We start from the raw sequence: 19343 nt of genomic DNA, 5'->3' as shown, positions 1-19343 counted from the left end.
GATAAAAAAACCTCACGCATAAAACGTAAAACCAGATGAGCCGATAAGGCATTGTCTGCTAAAATCAGCTGTAACGAGTCCGGTAAATGGAGATTATGATGCAGGGCAGCCAAAGAAGAACAGCTTAACAGTATATGGACCACTGTCAACTGCACTGGCACTGAGGTGGCTCATCACGGTGCAGGAGGTAGCCGTGTGTCACCCAAGTGTGGCCAATGCGGAACAGGCAGAGAACCACGGATTCCAGGTGAGAGGCCCGCATGGAGAACTGCCACACATTCATAGACTCCTTAATGGCATGCAGTTTTTTTGTGCATACTGAGACTATGCAGATTCCATCTCCCAAAGCCAAAGATCCTGGCAGCGTAATAATGAATACAGGTCAGTAAGGGGGATTCTGATCCTCAGAAGTAGTTTCCATGTAGATTTTTTATCCAGCCTGTCGGCAAGTTCATTTCTTGGGATTTCGGCATAACCTGGAGCGCAGACAAAAACCTCTGAATGACTGGACCGTTCCAGGGCACATATGGACTCCTAGATGATCGCTACCAAAGGATGGCGACAGTAGCACTGGTCGATAGCTTGTAAGCTTCTCAGGGAGTCAGTACACAGAAGGAACAACTCACCAGAGCATGAACAGATGTACTCAAGTGCACGAGATATAGCCACCAGCACTGCAGTGAATACACTGCAGCCATCGGGCAAGGACTGCTGTTCAATATGGCGTCTATGGACGCAGGCAAAGCCAACATGACCGTCAGCCATCGAGCCATCGGTGTAAACCAATTCAGAGCCCTGGAACACGTCAAGAATCGAGAGAAAGTGACAGTGGAGAGCTGCTGAGTTAACTGAGTCCTTAGGGCCATGCGAAAGGTCCAGGCAAAGTTTCGGTCTAGGTTTACACCACGGAGGTGTACATGAATGGACCTCGAGTAGAGGTGGTAAAGGGAAGTACTCCAGTTCAGACAGAAGGGATTGCACGTGAACCGCAATCTTAAGCCCTGATCTGGGCCGCTGATGTGGGAGATGAACTGCAGTGGTTGGGAAAATGAGACAGTAATTCAGATGATTAAGAGAACTACGAATGTGTGCAACATAACTGGTGAGCAGTTGTGTATGCCTAACCTTCAGTGGAGGGACACCGGCCTCGCCCAAAAAGCTCCCGTCACAAGTCGAATGGCACAGTGATGCACAGGGTCAAGTAAAGGCCATGCAGAGGGCGCCGCTGAACCGTAAACCAAACTCTCATAGTCAAGGCAGGATTGAATAAGGGTTCTGTAGAGTTGCAGCAGCGTAGAGCGATCTGCACCCCAGTTGGTGTTGCTCAGGCAGCAGAAGGCATTGAGGTGCTTCGAGCACTTCCGCTTAAGCTGACGAATGTAAGGAAGCCAAGTCAATCGGGCATTGAAAACTAGTCCTAAGAAACGATATGTCTACACTACAGTGAATGGATCATCATTAAGGTAAAGTTCTGGTTCCAGGTGACCAGTATGATGCCGACAGAAGTACATGACATACGACTTCACAGCTGAAAACTGGAAGCCGTGTGCTAGAGCCCATGACTGCGCCTTGTGGATGGCTCCCTGTAGGCACCGCTCAGCAACACCAGCACTGGACTAGCAGTATGAAATGCAGAAGTCGTCCGCATACAGAGAAGGTGAGACCGATGGCCCTACAGCTACTGCTAGACAGTTAATGGCCACTAAAAACAGAGATACACTCAATACAGAACACTGCAGGACCCCCATTCTCCTGGATATGGGGGGAATTATGGGAGGCACCAACTTGGACACAGAAAGTACGGAGCGACAGAAAATTTTGGATAAAAATCGGGAGCGGGCCCCAGAGACCCCACTCGTATAATGTGGCAAGGATATGATGTCGCCAGCTCGTGTTGTAAGCTTTCCTTAAATCAAAAAAGATGGCAACCAGATGTTGGGGTCTGGAAAAGGCTGTTCGGATGTCAGACTCGAGGGACACAAGATTATCAGTCACAGAGCAACCCTGGCGGAAACCGACCTGGTACGGAGTAAGTAGGCCACGTGACTCTGGGACCCAACATAACCGCTGACATTTTAACAGTTTACAAAGAACATTAGTGAGGCTGATGGGCCGATAGCTATCCACATCAAGCGGGTTTTTACCGGGTTCGAACACAGGAATGATAGCGCTCTCCCGCCATTGCGATGGAAAGACACAATTGCCGCCGATCTGGTTGAAGATGATGAGGAGATGTCGCTTGTAGTCGGACAAGAGATGTTTAATCATCTGACTGTGGATCCAATCTGGCCCAGCAGCTATGTCAGGGCAATGTGAAAGGGCGCTGAGGAGATCCCACTCTGTAAATGGGGCATTATAGGGTTCACTGTGGCGTGTAGAGAACGAGAGGTCTTTCCCTTCCATCCACCTTTTGAGAGTGCGAAATTCTGGGGGGTAATTCTCCGATGCAGGAGCTTGAGCATAGTCCTCAGCAAAGTGTTCGGAATTCGCATTTGCATTGGTAAATAACACGCCATTGATGTTACCGCCAAGGACACCTGTTGGGGTCTGGTACCCAAAAACACGTCAGATCTTCGACCAGACTTGGGAAGGTGATGTATGGTAGCCAATGGTCAAGACATACCTCTCCCAACACTCCTGTTTGCATCTTTGTATAAGCTTGCAAACACGGGCATGGAGCCATTTAAAAGCTCTTAGATGCTCTAGGGAAGGGTGCCGCTTGTATCGCTGTAGAGCTCCTTTGTTCTTTAGGGTGCGCCGGGCAAAAGTCAGTACCTTCGTAATCACCGGAAATAGCTGAGGCAATTAAAGTGTGTCGGCGTGTCATTTCTTGGGATTTCGGCATAACCTGGAGCCCAAACAAAAACCACTGAATGACTGGACCGTTCCAGGGCATAGATGGACTCCTAGATGATCGCTACCAAAGGATGGCGACAGTAGCACTGGTCGACAGCTTGTAAGCTTCTCAGGGAGTCAGTACAGAGAAGGAACAACTCACCAGAGCATGAACAGATGTACTCAAGTGCAAAGCGAGCAAATTTTCGACATCTCTACCTCAGCCACTAAGCACGGTGCCACCCCACAAGGGGTTATGGGTGTTAAAATCTCCCAAAAGTAGGAAAGGTTTAGGGAGTTGATGAATCTGTGCAGCGTTGAGGGGTACTGCACCATCTGGAGGAAGATATATGTTGCAGACAGTTATTTCCTCCCGTTGTCCTTATCCCACAGTTTCACTACAGACTGAGTTCAGGACATAGATGCAAACTCCACCTGACACTCTAATACAGTCACTACGGTTCTTGTAATATCCCCTATAGCCACAGAGGGCAGGGGTCCGCATTGCTGGGAACCAAGTTTCCCGCGGAGCAATGCCGAAAGCAGGTGTAAAGCTTAACAGTTGCTGTAGCTCAGACAGGCTGTGGAAAAAACAGCTGCATTTCTGGAGGATGACGCGATCGTGAGGCTCGGAAGGCATGAACGCTCAAGGAGGCAGTTTACACCTCAGTGTCACCTGCTGCCTCCGACTGAGTACCTGTGCGACCAATATCCATTGTGTCTAGAGGGTGAGGCGAGCTCTAAGTCCTCAGTGGATACCAGAATCTCCACTTCATCCTCAGACGCAGAGTTTGTAGGTAGTGGTGGTGTGGGTGCCACCACAATTTCCATGTTCTTGGGGGTGTTCTTTTTGGATTTCTCTTGCTGCTCCTTGGGTTTCCCTGGCTGGGAAGACTTCACTGGCTTAGTCTCCAGGACTGAGGAGGATCGTGAAGCCCTATGACCAACTGCTTTTGAGCACATCAGCCACTTGGAGGTGTCATCCTTCCCACCAGTCGAAACCTGGGAAGGCAAGGACCCAAGGGTCCCACTCCTAGTGAAAGGAGCCGAAGAAGTTTTACGCTTCTCTGTCTTAGAAGATGGGAAAGAGGTGGGGGGGGGCAGTGCTCCTGAGGTAGGTGGTGCGGGGGCAACAGGGAGAGAAGTGCCACCCACCATCAAGGTGGCAGGTGTAGTCTTACGGCTCTGAGAGGTGACTGGAATTGACAGAACGGATGGGGCTAGAACCCTTCTTGTATCGGCGGCATAAGAAGATGTAATAGGTCCAGGATGTGGGTGTTCAAATTTCCTCTTAGCCTTAGTGTAGATCAGTTGGTCCGGGGTCTTGTATTCCATTATTTTCTGTTCCTTCTTGAGAATCCTGCAGTCGAGTGACCAAAAAGAATAGTGCTCTCTGCAGCTGACACAATGAGAGGCGGGGCAAATGAAGTATTGGGATGTGATGGATGTCCACAGTCACAGCATATGATGCTGGTAGTATAGTGGGAATACATATGCCAGAACTGCCAGCACTTAAAGCACCGCATCAGGGGAGGGATATATGGCTTGACAACACACTGGTATACCATCACCTTGACCTCCTCGGGGAATGTATCACCCACAAAGGCCAAGATGAAGGCACCGAGGGCTACCTGATTTTTCTTTGGACCCCTATGTACGCGTCGGATGAAATGAACAACTTGTTGCTCTAAGTTGGCGCACAGCTCGTCGTCAGACTGCAAAAGAAGATCCCTGTGAAATAAAATACCCTGGACCATATTTAAGCTCTTATGGGGCGTGATTGTTACAGAAACATCCCCCAGCTTGTCACAAGCAAGTAACTTGCGTGACTGGGCAGAGGATGCTGTTTTGATCAAGACTGAACCAGATCTCATTTTGGACAAGTCCTCCACCTCCCCAAACTTGTCCTCTAAATGCTCAAAAAAAAAAAAAAAATTGAGGCTTCATCGTCATGAGAGATTCCCCATCAGCTCCTGAACATACAAGGTACCGAGGTGAATAAGATCCACTGCCATACTTAGCCTGACGTCCCTCCCATGGTGCGGCCAGGGAGGGGAACAATTTGGGATCGTAATTATGTGCATTAAATTGAGCTCGTGATTGCTTAGAGACTGCTGGTGTTTCACCACCAGCAAGAGATGATGGACTATGCTTCATGGCGTGTCATCCGTCCTAATGCCACCCACTCCGACCAGGGGACCTCCCCACGGGCGCCACCCATCCACAGCAAAGGCCACCTGGCAGGTTGGCCATTGCCGGGAGTCCCGATGCCCCAGGGGGATGGGCATCTACCTCTTGGCATACGTGGGGAGTTAACGGTGCAAGCATCAGCAGAGGGCTACAACCAACAGGGTACATGGCGGCCCCACCACAACAGACTGGCTACCGTGCTGGATATCAGGTGCAAAGAAGTCCATGGTCATTGTCGATGCAGAAATCGACACTGCGTAGTGCATGGTGGAAAACACTCCGAGGAAGGTGTCCTCGCCCAAGAGATGGAGAATGGGCAGGACTGCAATGTGACAACGAGAAAGTGGGCTAAAGATCTCAATGCACGATGGACACAATGTACCTTGTAAGGCGCCTCCCCCCAATTGGCTCGCTCTTCGGGAAAATTTTGAAGAATGAAGGTGAAACCCTACAGCGGACCATCACAAAAGCCGAAACGTGTGAAACTCCTTGTAGTCGCCTCATACAACAGGCAGGAATACCTCAAGCCTATTCTAACCCTCGGACCCACAGGAACTGCAAAGCCATGATGACTAAGAATGAAGAAGATCTCAGTGCACGATGGACATGATGCACCATGTAAGGCACCCTTCCCCAATTGGCTCGTTCTTCACGAAAATTTGGTAAATGGAGGTCAAACCCTACAGGGGACCATCACATACAAGCCGAAATGTGTGAGACTCCTTTTAGTCACCTCTTACGGCAAGCAGGAAAACCTCAAACCTACATATGGAGTTCCCCAAGGCTCAATCTGAGGTCCACTACTGTTCTTCATATATGTAAATGATCTTCCAACAAATATACAACAAGCAGAATTAGTTCTTTTTGCGAGATGACACTAATATCGTAATGAATCCAAGCATGCATACAGAAACAGAAGAAATAGAAACAATGTCCTTAAAAGTATCATCGACTGGTTTTATGTGAACAGTCTCGTCATCAATTTTAAGAAGACACAACATATTCAATTCTGCACATCTAGGGGTACTATACTAATGACTATGACAAGAAAATAATAAATAGGGTGAAAACTTCAAAATTCTTAGGTGTCCATACTGATGAGAGTTTAAACACGAAAAAAGCAAATTTTGGAACTTCTAAAACAACTTTGTTCAGCCACATTTGCACTTACAATCATTGTAAATCTTGTCAGTAAGTTAACATATTTTGCATATTTATGTTCAGTAACGGTGTATGGCAGTGGTTCCCACCAGGTGGTCCATGGACCACCAGGGGTCCGCGAGCTATGTCAGAGGGGTCTGCAAGATGCTATTAGAATAAGAAATATATTCCAGAATGAGATTTTCACTCTGCAGCGGAGTGTGCGCTGATATGGAACTTCCTGGCAGATTAAAACTGTGTGCCCGACCGAGACTCGAACTCGGGACCTTTGCCTTTCGCGGGCAAGTGCTCTACCAACTGAGCTACCGAAGCACGACTCACGCCCGGTACTCACAGCTTTACTTCTGCCAGTACCTCGTCTCCTACCTTCCAAACTTTACAGAAGCTCTCCTGCGAACCTTGCAGAACTAGCACTCCTGAAAGAAAGGATACTGCGGAGACATGGCTTAGCCACAGCCTGGGGGATGTTTCCAGAATGAGATTTTCACTCTGCAGCGGAGTGTGCGCTGATATGGAACTTCCTGGCAGATTAAAACTGTGTGCCCGACCGAGATTCGAACTCGGGACCTTTGCCTTTCGCGGGCAAGTGCTCTACCAACTGAGCTACCGAAGCACGACTCACGCCCGGTACTCACAGCTTTACTTCTGCCAGTACCTCGTCTCCTACCTTCCAAACTTTACAGAAGCTCTCCTGCGAACCTTGCAGAACTAGCACTCCTGAAAGAAAGGATACTGCGGAGACATGGCTTAGCCACAGCCTGGGGGATGTTTCCAGAATGAGATTTTCACTCTGCAGCGGAGTGTGCGCTGATATGGAACTTCCCGGCAGATTAAAACTGTGTGCCCGACCGAGACTCGAACTCGGGACCTTTGCCTTTCGCGGGCAAGTGCTCTACCAACTGAGCTACCGAAGCACGACTCACGCCCGGTACTCACAGCTTTACTTCTGCCAGTACCTCGTCTCCTACCTCCCGAGTTCGAGTCTCGGTCGGGCACACAGTTTTAATCTGCCAGGAAGTTCCAAGAAATATATTAAATATATTTCGTATGATAACAGATTTTTTTGTTTTGGCTGCTCAATATTTTTTCAAAAATGACTATGTCAATGTTTTTTCTAAGTACCAAAAATAGAAAGGTACCAATCATGCTCAATGAGGGGGTCATTGAGAAAATTTTGTTGAGAACCCCCGGTGTATGGGATTATGGTCTGGAGTAACTCATCTTTAAGAAATGTAGTCCTCATTGCTCAAAAAAGTACAATCAGAATGACATGTGGTGCTGACCCACAATCATCTTGTAGACATCTGTTTAAGGAGTTGGACATTCTGACTGCTGCTTCACAGTATGTTTATTCCCACACGAAGTGCTTTTTTCTTTTTCTTTTTCTTTTTTGTTGTAAATAACCCATTACAGTACAAAAGAAACAATGATCTACAAAATTACAATACCAGAAGAAAAACTGACAATCATTACTCTACATTAAGGTTGGCTTTAGCACAAAGAGATGCACAATGCTGCAACAAAAATCTTTGATCACTTACCCAGTGATACAAACAGTACAGTAAAATTTGAAAACAAACTGAAAAAGTTTCCCCTTGACAACTCCTCCCATTAAGTAGAAGTAGGTCTGTTATTGTAATGTGTAAAAGGTGGTGGGTAGGAATTACTAACTCACATCTGTATATTTAAAAAATTAAAAAAATAACAACGAAATTATAAATGTTCTGCATGTAGCCGCATTTACAAATTAATTTGCGATGTGAATGTAAAATGACTCATTCCACATCATTACAATTTATTGTGCAAATGGATCCATGGAACGTGAAACTGACTAACAAACAAACAAAAAAAACATTGGACTATCTTCCAACGCGCCACACTACAACCTACAAAAATTCCCAATGGAAGTGCATTTGTTGGAGTCCAGATACCTAAAAACCTATATTTCACACTCACCTTACCATGAGTCAAAATAGAGAACAGATCAACACAAACTAACAGCGTAACAGAATTTTAGCATAATTTAACCCTTTAACTGCTCTTGACGTGTTAACATGCACACCTTTGTACCTGTCCGTGTGTGCTCTGAACATGTTTACGCGCGCCACCAGTCCTCCTATCTGGTACTCCGAACATGTCTACGCGTCTTCCTATAGTGAAATGACATTCCACCCCCAACAGCTATATGACAACAAGTTCATGTCCCTAATTCCATTATTCCCTATCATCATGAAGAATGATATGTACTGCCCAGCTCTTGTAGCTGATTGTTCAGCATCTGTCATCAGGATGTACATTAGATGAAGTGTTTAGAAGGTACAATGTGAATCAAAAGTACCTAATATGCTTCAATGTCTCCACAGTTGCATTCAGCTCTGCACTTCACTTCACTTCAGAAAGTACATTGAAAAGTAGATCTAAGCCATACTTCAGCAAAATCACTGAACTGTAAAACTATTTTGACCTAACAATAGCCATATGTTAACACTGAAAAAAAAAAGTTCTAAAATAACATATAAAAATGATTAAAAAACACAAATTGCAGGTCCTTTTTTTTTTAATTTTATTTGTCAAATTGAAGTTACGCTGGGCCTCTGAAAACTATATGGTGGATTTTTACTGAATTTATACATTAGCAATTACTTTAGTAACATCTATTTCTAAAAAATGTAGAATCCATAGTACCTCATGATTAACAGGCAGTTATTAAAATAATGTTCAACTGGAGAAAATTAACAGTATTATACACAGTCACCTGGCATATGGAATACATTTTACATGCCTGGCCACACGATGAGTTTTTAAATGTTCAGACACCTGGCCTTATTCCATCATGACTAACTCCATGCAGTTCTTTCAAACACAGTACATCAGTCTGTTGGATGAATATAATTCTCATCCTTAGTCCAGCTACAATTTGGTAACAGCTCTGTAAAACTGAAAGATACAGTCTGTCGATGCTTCTAGGATAATCAGATGCTATACACCGCTATTTTTCTAATTGAAAATGAGGATGCAAAAGTCAATTTATTTTTAAAATTAAGAACAGTGTAATGAATTTAAAGATCTGGAAAATTAAAAACAAGACAAGTGGTTCAATAGGAACTTGCGTATTTTCCAGTACAGAAATTTATATCCATATCTTGTTGATATGTATTTCAAATTTTTATTTCAGAGTATCATTCATGTCCAAAAGCAATGCAAAATTCATTTAGGGGCATATATCTTATCTCATTTCTATGTGAGGAATTCTTTCCAGCCATTAATGCCTCTTATGTGTCTATCAGCTATGGAAAGGCAGCCTCCAACAGCACACCAGCCAACTGTCTAGTGAAGCAAGCTACAAAAGAAGGACAAACGACTGACCAAAGAGCAGAGAAAAGACAGCCTCCAACAGCACATCAGCCAGTTGCCTCCAGAATCAGCCATCACAGAATATTCCACTCGATTTCACCACTCCTGCCCCACCTGGTGGAGCATCCTTGAGCTTAACTCCATCTATTGTGTTTGTCGTCATGCCTTAACCCTGGAATGTTGCCTGGACTCCTATGAAGTAGCATAGCTTGATGGACTCCAAACTTTCTCCAGTACTGTGTTACTATTGACGCAATAGACCCGTGTAGGTGACAGAACCTCCTGAAGACTATTTCTTCACTGGAACTACAATTTTTGAATTACTTTGTGGTGAGGGCTCCATGATAGTTTGTGTGAATAAATAAACCAACTGCACCCAGCCAGGTGGCATTTATTTGCTGTAGAACCCGGCAGACGCAAAATTTAAGTTTTCATTTAAAAGTAATGTCATATTAAACATTGTACAGACCTAATATTTGAAGGCTCTGAACTATGAATCTCCTAGATTTGGCTATAGAAACTTCCTCTCCATGCTTAGCACTGTATTAGGATTAATTTGTAAGACAGACATCAAAATTAATTTAGTAAAAATTTCAATATTAGCTTTTTACAATTTTTTTGTAGGAAAACGTTGTTAAAAGAACCATTTGACTCTTACAGCATGATACAAACAGCATATTTTCCAATTGAAGAATAGCAAAACAACAGCACAGTCACAGACAATATCTTCATGATTGTTTAGCTCTTAAGTCACAGAGTGAAATAAATTAATAACAGCCTGCCACATTATGACACACAAACGTTGAAACTTAAATCAATCAAAAAATTGTTCTACTTTAGCATAATAAACAGATGGTTTAGAAACAAGGGTCCACTTGAAATGCAGACATTTAAACACTTAAGAAGAAGTCCACAGTACAAACAATTTGACTGCAGAACTAACATGCAACCAAATTAAATAATTTATAGTACTAGAGTATTATGTTGAAGGGCAGTCACAGATCAGTTTAAGATTTGCTTTACAGAAAATACCATCATAAAGCACCAAAGAATTTCAGTGGACAAACCAAAACTGTCCATTACATCAGGAGAACAGGGAGCTCACAAAATAAAATTAGTACGGCATGTTCACTTGTGAAACAAATAGCAGGATAGAACATGGATGTCTATTTTTACATCTTTCATAAGGGGAAATAAAATTTTCATTGTCCACTTGGATTGCACAACCTAATTACCACTTTCTGTCAACAGCTGGCAAATTTTACAGTTTTAAGCAAATATAGAATTATAGAAAAAATACACTGCATAAATTATTAAATAACTAAAAAGCAAAGATTCACATGGAGTATGAAATATCAAGTAGGCTTATGACAATCAGGTTACAGTACACTAGTGCTGTATTTAAATTTGTGCAATGTCTTTCAGGTATAGTCATTTTCCAGAAATACTGAATTATACAAAAATGATAAAATAGATAACTGACACAACTACAGGCCTATTTCATCACTGCTACTAGTGTTTTCAAAGGTTTTTGAGAAGGTAGTGTATATCATAATAGCAATATACCTCAGTACACATAAACCGTCTGACCTGAACTAGATCCTAAATGTGATACTTCCTAGACAGCTCTTCATTTATCTTCAGTCCTAAAAATTTGAAATGTTTTGTTTATTGGTTACTCATCCATAATGAAAAACATTTTCTTTTCAAGAGAGTTCTGTGAGAACTGTGTGCACTGTTTTATTGTAACGGAGTGGCAATTTGCTCTCTAAAAGCCATGAGCTGAGACACTGATATCTTGTTCAGGGGCAGCTCTGTTTTCATATAGAATATTCTTAGCCTCGAAAAATTGGCAATCAGAGCAATTTACAGTGTCAATTCATAAACTCTTTGTGACTAAGCGTCTTGCAATTATACATTCTGCCACGCCTGTAAATATACTCCCTTTTGGGATTTATGGTTAATAAAACCAAATGGAATTATCTGCACCATTCACTCGGAGCCACTGGATAATGACATTTGTGGTTTTATGAGTTCTAGACAATGCAGTCATCAGTCTTTATATTTTAAGAGAACTCTGTTAACAGCAACCTTTTTAGGTGGCAAAACTATTTTCTATGACACATTACTGTGATCCACTACTTGACTAAAGTAATAAAAATCAGAGGAGGAATGTCCAGATATATAAAACAAAACACTTGATTTATAGAAACTAAAAGAGAAGTAACCTATTCCAGCAAACTGGAATAGTGTCAGAGAGTGACTCTGTAGGAAAGTACCCAGCTGAAGGACACCCAGTGCTGTTATTGCAGGAAGAGGTCATATCTCACATCCATCCAGCACAACATTCATTACTGAGAAGATGTACAAAAAACACTTTTGTCAGATATGTTAAAATGAGCAAACAAGACAGGTAAGGTTGCGGGTGCTAGAAGGATTGAATGTATAATCCTCTGACTGCTGTGGATGACGCAGTTATTCCTGCTCCGCCACTACCCAGGTGCTACTGACAAGTTTTCAGCATAGCCCTTGCATTTTCCAACAGTACTATTGATGTGTTTAAGCATCCTATTCCATCAGCCCTTTGGTGCTGTGGATGGCTTTATGCACACTGATTCACAGGTACCTGTGTGCCCCAGACACATGTAAATACACAAGAGTTGTATTTCTGCATTGGTCTTCCAGTAGCTGTTCAGAGTTCCAGTTTGATGCATAGTTTGATGGACTTTGCTTTGCGTGTTTCCATCAGATTTAACTTCGGTTTTTTTTTTTTGTCCTATGAGAGATGTGTCACGTCCCTAGTTGCACAAATAGAGAGATCATGGAGATACTCCATAGGAGCCACAGTGACTAGATTTCTCTAATTTCAGTAGCAACAACGAATCTTCAATGGAATCATGAATTATAAGTAATCCTCAGCCCTGTACATCAGCTGGTACAGCACACCAGCTTGATGTTTCTACAAGAGGTGCAGTCGGTAGCTATTCAGAATCTGAAGAATCAGAAAGTGATAACAAAATGCTCTGGAAAAAGAACACACCTTATGACACTTTCGATTGGAAACAAACTGATTTCCAGCCATTTAAGCATGCATTTCTTGCCTTGGCTTCAGGACACAAATGTCAACTGGTAAATGACTCAAGCATTTTGCCATTTTTAATTACATTTCTGTCAGGAGACCTGTTGCAGTTATAGCAGATGAAATGAATCAACTTCAAGTGTACATCAGAGCAAATACTGCAGAAGCTGCACATTCTTGTATGTCAAAGTAGAAAGATGTTGGATTTCAGGCACTTTGTTTTGTTGCTATTTTTCCTCAAATGCTTGAAGTTAAATAGTTGAAAATAAGTGATTATTGGTCCACAAATATACTTTTAATATCCCAGTTTATAGAAAAAAGGTCCTAAGACCGTTTTGAGAATGCTACACTTTAGTGGCAACTCTGCAAATACTGGAAGGACAATTTGTTTGAAATTAGGAATACCACCAATAATATTTTTGAAATTAGGAATACCACCGATAATATTAATATGACATTTTTCAGTACATTTAGTGCACATCAGAAGTCTTGTACTGGCGATATCTCTTGTTGTTCAAAAGTCAATTATCTTTTAAACAATTTATTCCATCCAAGCAAAGTTAATTTGGAATAAAGACATTTGTGCTGTGTGACTGTCAGACTGGGTAGATTTTGAATTTCATTGCACATACAGGCATAACAGCAGTAATTGGTTTCCACAATTTTAGAACAAGTGGTAAAGCAGTGGCAACACTTACTAGACCATATTTGTAACGGGACATACTCTGTACGTCCACAACTGGTAGTCCAGCCAAGACCTGTTTCTCTGTCTTCACAGCTACGGAACAACTGCATATGGCACTGTTAGTAAGAACAGGATCAGCAAGCCAAAACTGCAGATGACACTGAACGAGGAGAAACCGAGTTCAAATCAACTGATAAGATGCTTTTATCAAGTGATGGGATAAAAGAGAAGTGAGAATGTTGACCACATGTAACACAACACAAATTGACGAAACAGAGAAGACTGAAAGAAATGCTGGCAAAAAAATCAAGAAAACCCAATGTATAGTAGATTACAATTCGAGTATGGAAGCAGTTGACTTTTGCGACATGCTACTGAGCTCAGTAAGACCAGTGTAGAATGGTACAAGGAGTATTTTTTTTACATTCTGCATCTGTGCATTTTAAATGCTCGTGCTTTTCACAGGTTGTTTACTCAAAGAGTTTATCTCATTAGGTAAACTGCAGAAAAATACACAACAGAATATAGAAAAGCAGAGGAAAGTGCTCTGATGATGAGAATCCTCTACGGCTTACTGGGAAGCATTTTCCAGGTGTAACTGAGAGTGAACATTAGAAGAAAAGTATGCTAATGTTCGGATGTGTGGTTTGCACAAAACAGAATGAGTACCAAGAAACCAGGTACCAACGCTAAACTTGCAACATACCAATATGTGGTGAAACCTGTTTCAAGATTTATCACACAAAGAAGCATTACTAAACCAGGAACTAAACCTAATAGTTGAAATTAATTAACACTTCTTAATGAATTACTTATAAAAAGAAAGACGTAAAAAAGGCAATATAAAAATTCATTTTCAGCTTTGATAAGCTTGGGTAAAAAGGAAAGACAAAAAATACAGATACAATAGGTGTAAAAAGTGTTGAAACAGTTTCTGACTTCATCTCTTCAGGTGATGTAGTTACTGGCAAATGAACAGGCTTGGTGTTTCAGAAGCTACAATATCTATTCTGCACATTACGTAATTACACAGCATACGCTGCATTAGTAAAACAAAACTTACACATCTTTGCATATTTATAATATGCTGAAATTATTGTTATATAATGTAGACAATTGTATTTTCATGCCCTTACTGGCAAGACTGTTTGGGATGTATGGCAATATGGCCAACTCTACGTTCTGAATTTTTTCTTGCCTGTGACAAGAGATGTTTGCTAATAGGAACTTTTATTAATCATGAATCACATGCATTATTCTCTTCACCATAAGAACATTATACCGTGTATTCTTTCATGTTTGCTGCTATCTCATTTAAATCCTATCTGCCAAATAAACTACGAAACTAGAGTGAGACAACAGCAAACACGGAAGAATATATATATAATAAGAATATACATATCATTTCATGTTTATATTCGTATTATTCTAATGCTGAATAGTGATAGAGTCCGAAATGAAGCACGGCAACTGACTAGATTTTTAAATCTAAGGTGACTAATTTCTGTGCAGAATGTAATGTACTACAGAGGTGTCTGCAAAGATTTTCAAAGGGAAAAAATTTTTCGCTAAACTTTCGTTCAGAACATCATCTATCATACAGAGTCTATTATTTGGTTCTTGTTGATCATTAGCAAAGAAAGCAGCAGTGTAAGTAACAACAAATAGCAGTTTCATGCCATTGTTTCACTAATGAGACAATTCTTCTCTCTTTTTTTTTTTTTTTTATTGTAAGCGGCGGTAGCGTGCATACAAGCAAGCCACGTCGCGAGCGGCAACAGGTCGTAAACACTCATTATCAGAATGTGACAAACAATGCATGACACAGTACAATAATGCATTTTCAGCTTAGACTGACGTAAACACCTATAACAAAGAGAAAGGCACGTATCAGGTCAAAGCAAAATAAGCAATCGATTCAAACCAGACGAAGCACGTTAAAAAGAAAGGGTACACGTATAAATACGGACGGAGCACTTGACGCACAGCAATGGCTACGCGGTAAAGCTTAACTGCTAAGTTTATGACTCGAAGCAAACTACTGTAGCTGTAACTTCATACATTCGATCTAAATTGTCTCTCACGTTACAATGGACCAACTTTGTTTTGATTTGGAGGTGCGGTCTAAAACTTTTCTCTCCCCTTGAATTTCGAGTCTCAAATTTTAGATGCGGCTTAGATTCGGGAAAATTTTTGTTCTCTTGATTTTGAGTCTCATTTTTCAGGTGTGACTTAGATTTGAGTGCGGCTTAGATTCGAGAAAATACGGTAACCTGCCGTTGTAGCAGCATTAACCGAACTAACGACTGTGCCAGACACTTGTCGTCTTATATAGGCACTGCCACTGCAGAGCCGTATTCTGCCTGTTTACATATCTCTGTATTTGAATACGCATGCCTATACCAGTTTCTGTGGCGCTTCAATGCATATACCTATTTGTAAGATTTTTGGAATCCTCAAATCTGGATTGCAGAAAGGATGTGGTAGAGCCAGGTACTTTCCTATGCTTCCTACAAACTGAAAAGTATGGGAATGAAATGTAGGCTGTGCATTATGGCTTCTGGAACCAAATGAAGTGTATAAGAGGATCAGTGGTGACAAGGGATTCTTAAAAGGTAGGCTGATATCAGGATAGATACTCCTCGGATTTGAGCCACCAGAGCTGTTATTGGTTCACCATGCTTTTGAGCACTTTGCACACACTAGAGCGATGGTGCCATGCATGGTACGAGGTTTGTCAGTAGAGACCAATGCCTGTGACTGAGTATGGGTCACCATTTTAATCAGGACAGAGAAATTTTGCATTTTGCTAGTAGAGGTTACTTATCAAAATTTTTCTTTAATATTTTCAATAAAAAAACAATATTAGGCTAAGTAAGGACTCGGCATCAATTCGGGTACAAACTAAAAACTGCAAGGGGAGAAGGGGTGGGGGATTAAAAGAAAAGTTATGCTTATTATGTCAAAATTAAAATACAGTACAATCAAGTTACAGCCATGTCGCATGTCGTACCATAGCCATTTACAGTAGAACAGAGGACAAATAACTTTGGTTCAACTACTTCAAAAGTTATCAGTAAACATTTGTCAACAAATTATCAAAAACTAACATGCACAGACATCATTTAATTCACATTTTAATGTCTTTAATGTCTTTTTCTGTATAATGAAACATAGAATTCTATGATTTTCATTAGATGGCCCTGAAATCAATAAAGAAATTAGTACTCTTTAGCAGATAGCCATTGCTAATAATTATGATGCAAAAATTGTAGTAAAAATACATAATAAAAATAAAATCAAGAGCAGACCCACCAGTGAATCACAACAAAATACAATCAACGAAAATACAAGACAAAATATCTGCAATTGCATACAATGAACCTGTGAGAGAAAAACTGAACATACTTTTCAGAAAAATACTGTAAGAGTAGCTTTTAACGACTACTAATTTGAAATTAAAACTATGACATAATATCACACTTAGGACATATAAGTTCTCAGTAAGTGGACTGCATAATATTACATGTCAAGATTTCAAGAGAGAATACATTCATTTCAATGAACATATATAAAAGAGCAACATACCAGCATTGGGGTTTCATATTAGCAAAGAAAAATGTAGTATTACAAACAAGAATGAAAACTTAAAAACCTTGCACATACATAATTGGCAAGCAAAGACACATGGACACCATTGAGGAATTATGAATTTACGTTACTAAACAAAAAGACCTGAATAAATTGTTAAATGACCACAATGATCATGCAAGAGATGAGTATTTTTAAAATTTTTGAGGACATTTTATACACACATTATTCCACCTGCCATATGGAGTCATACGTGGACACCACAAGTACATGTTGGGTTGAATTAGCCTTCTACCTGCCTAACCACTCTTAGCGAGAGTGCTGTTAACAAAGTGACGAACATGCACCTGGTGAGCAGGATGCTGGTCAGATAAAAAATAATCTGCATTTTAGACAGCCCTAAACATGTTCAGTGTTTCCTTTTAACAATAATGATTATATATATGTAAGACACAATTATTCAATATGAGATTTTAAAGGATGTTTAAAAATTTTTAAAGGTACGAACTTATTACCATACTGTCATACCATTTTACATAACTACACGATTGTTACAGACGCATCTGTGTCATAAAATACGGTAAATGTCAACTTTGTAATGCAGTTTTATACATTTTATTGACCAAAGTACTTACATATGTTCTTAAATTTTTTACTGAAAAACTTTTTATTGACTGGAAGTATGAATTAAAAAATGCCTTCAGTCACAACTTTACATGTTTTATTGAGCAAAGGATTAGCTGTTATATACAGGACCCTCCACATGTATATTCACTTCATGACATTGTTTTATATTGCTGTATTAAAATTTTGATGTAATCTGCAAAAATTATATTTCAATTTTTAAACATATTTGTCTTATAGATCTGACGATGGCCGATGTCAGCTTAAGTTGGTTATTTGGTTAAAAATTCATATGACTTGCAAACAATAAATTATTTTCAAAACAATCACTGCAGTCTCCAACTAAACTAAAATGTTGTTCTTTCCAAAGATTTTTTTGTCCTGTTACAGTTAGGAACTCTCTAACAGTCACTCCCAGTGCATGAATTTAAATTTTTATTGTGTTGGTGTTTTTAATCCATCAGAATTCAGCCTTCCCTCTGGGAGTTTTATTTATAAGTTGATGCGACAGGCAGGTAGAATAACACTAAGCATTTTTCAAAAGCCCTGAATTCCAAGACAAGTCTATCACAAACAAAATGTGTATGGTGGCACAGAGGTTGCTCACTATCTAGCATTTATCCTCAACATATATTACCTAGCATTTCTACTCAACATATATTAGTCATTTCAGCTTATTGCTGAACCCAATGGTGAAGTATCTCTCTCAACTTCCAAATTACAATGTTACTTCTCATTGTGTTTGGTAAAGCAAGTGCGGAGATTAGCACAATAAATCTGGTTACTGTCCAGGTGCCAGCTCAGGAACAATCAATTTATCAATATTAATACTTATTCCTATTATTCAATTTATTTCAACGAGTTACATTTACCAGAACACAATCAAGCGAACCAACAAATTCACAAATGACCATGACTTAAAACACTGTCTATTGCTGTACAAGGGCTTCTCTCTTTCTCTGCTTTGATTATTCCAACAATCCTTGGTCAAAAATGTTCTTAGCCCTTCTCTTACATTATTTACTTCAATTCCTACCCCTAGGTTTCCGTACCTTTCACTGTTGACATGCTCCTGGTGATGGACACTTGAAGAAGAAGAAGAAGAAGAAGAAGAAGAAGAAGAAGAAGAAGAAAGTAAGAAAGGTATGTTTCTTAAGAATTCTGATCTCACTGTCAGTTACAATTTTCCTCCTCCTCATCTTTATACTGAGTCTGAAGATATTCACAAAAGCCATCTTCAATGCACAGATGTGTTAACTCACCACAAATTGCTAATCAAAACTGAATTTCAATAGCGCAGAAGCTTTGGTCTGCTATCCCCAGCTGAGATCTAAGCAAGGGCAAGGAATAATGGTGCAATAATTGCATTTTATTGGGGAAAATTTACAAACACAACTCAATAGAGAAACTGTAGATTAAAATAGCTCCCTAAAGATATTCAAAACAAATTGGCTTATAATGATTCAGAGAGGCAGTAGGAAGGTAACAGAGTAGATTCAGCTTCATAATGACAAGTTAGTGAAGACAGAAAAGAGTAGCAATTATCGATGAACGCTTAAATATATTTTATACTTACTGCACCCTGGCTCGGGATTTCTTCGATTTTTCTTCCAATGAAACAGGCTTAGTTTCTGATGTTCCAGGCGGTCTAATTTCTTCACATGTGGAACTTGCGAGCTCCGATAGCAAACTTTCAAAATTCTGTTGGTGATGGATCCACTCATTGTCACTACTATTTTTACACCCTAAGCCTGTAAAAAAAAGTGACAACAAACAAAATCAGTTATATAATTGATCATGGAAAGTGTCGAATTTAAGCAAAAC

At 40.5% G+C, this 19343-nt stretch overlaps 1 protein-coding gene and 1 non-coding gene across 2 annotated transcripts in view; both read right to left on the bottom strand.

The window, feature by feature from the left end:
- LOC126184734 (PIN2/TERF1-interacting telomerase inhibitor 1-like) overlaps positions 1 to 19343 on the bottom strand; it is an 87160-nt gene that overhangs the window by 29678 nt on the left and 38139 nt on the right. Inside the window, exon 3 of the mRNA XM_049927271.1 lies at positions 19096 to 19270. Coding sequence (XP_049783228.1) covers positions 19096 to 19270 — 175 coding nt within the window. The remainder of the gene's footprint in view (positions 1 to 19095; positions 19271 to 19343) is intronic.
- Trnas-cga (transfer RNA serine (anticodon CGA)) lies at positions 6726 to 6800 on the bottom strand. The gene has a single exon. It is a non-coding gene; the product is annotated as a tRNA-Ser (tRNA).

The sequence above is a fragment of the Schistocerca cancellata genome, chromosome 4, assembly GCF_023864275.1.
Source record: "Schistocerca cancellata isolate TAMUIC-IGC-003103 chromosome 4, iqSchCanc2.1, whole genome shotgun sequence".
NCBI lineage: Eukaryota > Metazoa > Arthropoda > Insecta > Orthoptera > Acrididae > Schistocerca > Schistocerca cancellata.
The sequence above is the reverse complement of the archived record's forward strand: the minus strand, read 5'-3'. Positions and strand labels throughout refer to the sequence as shown.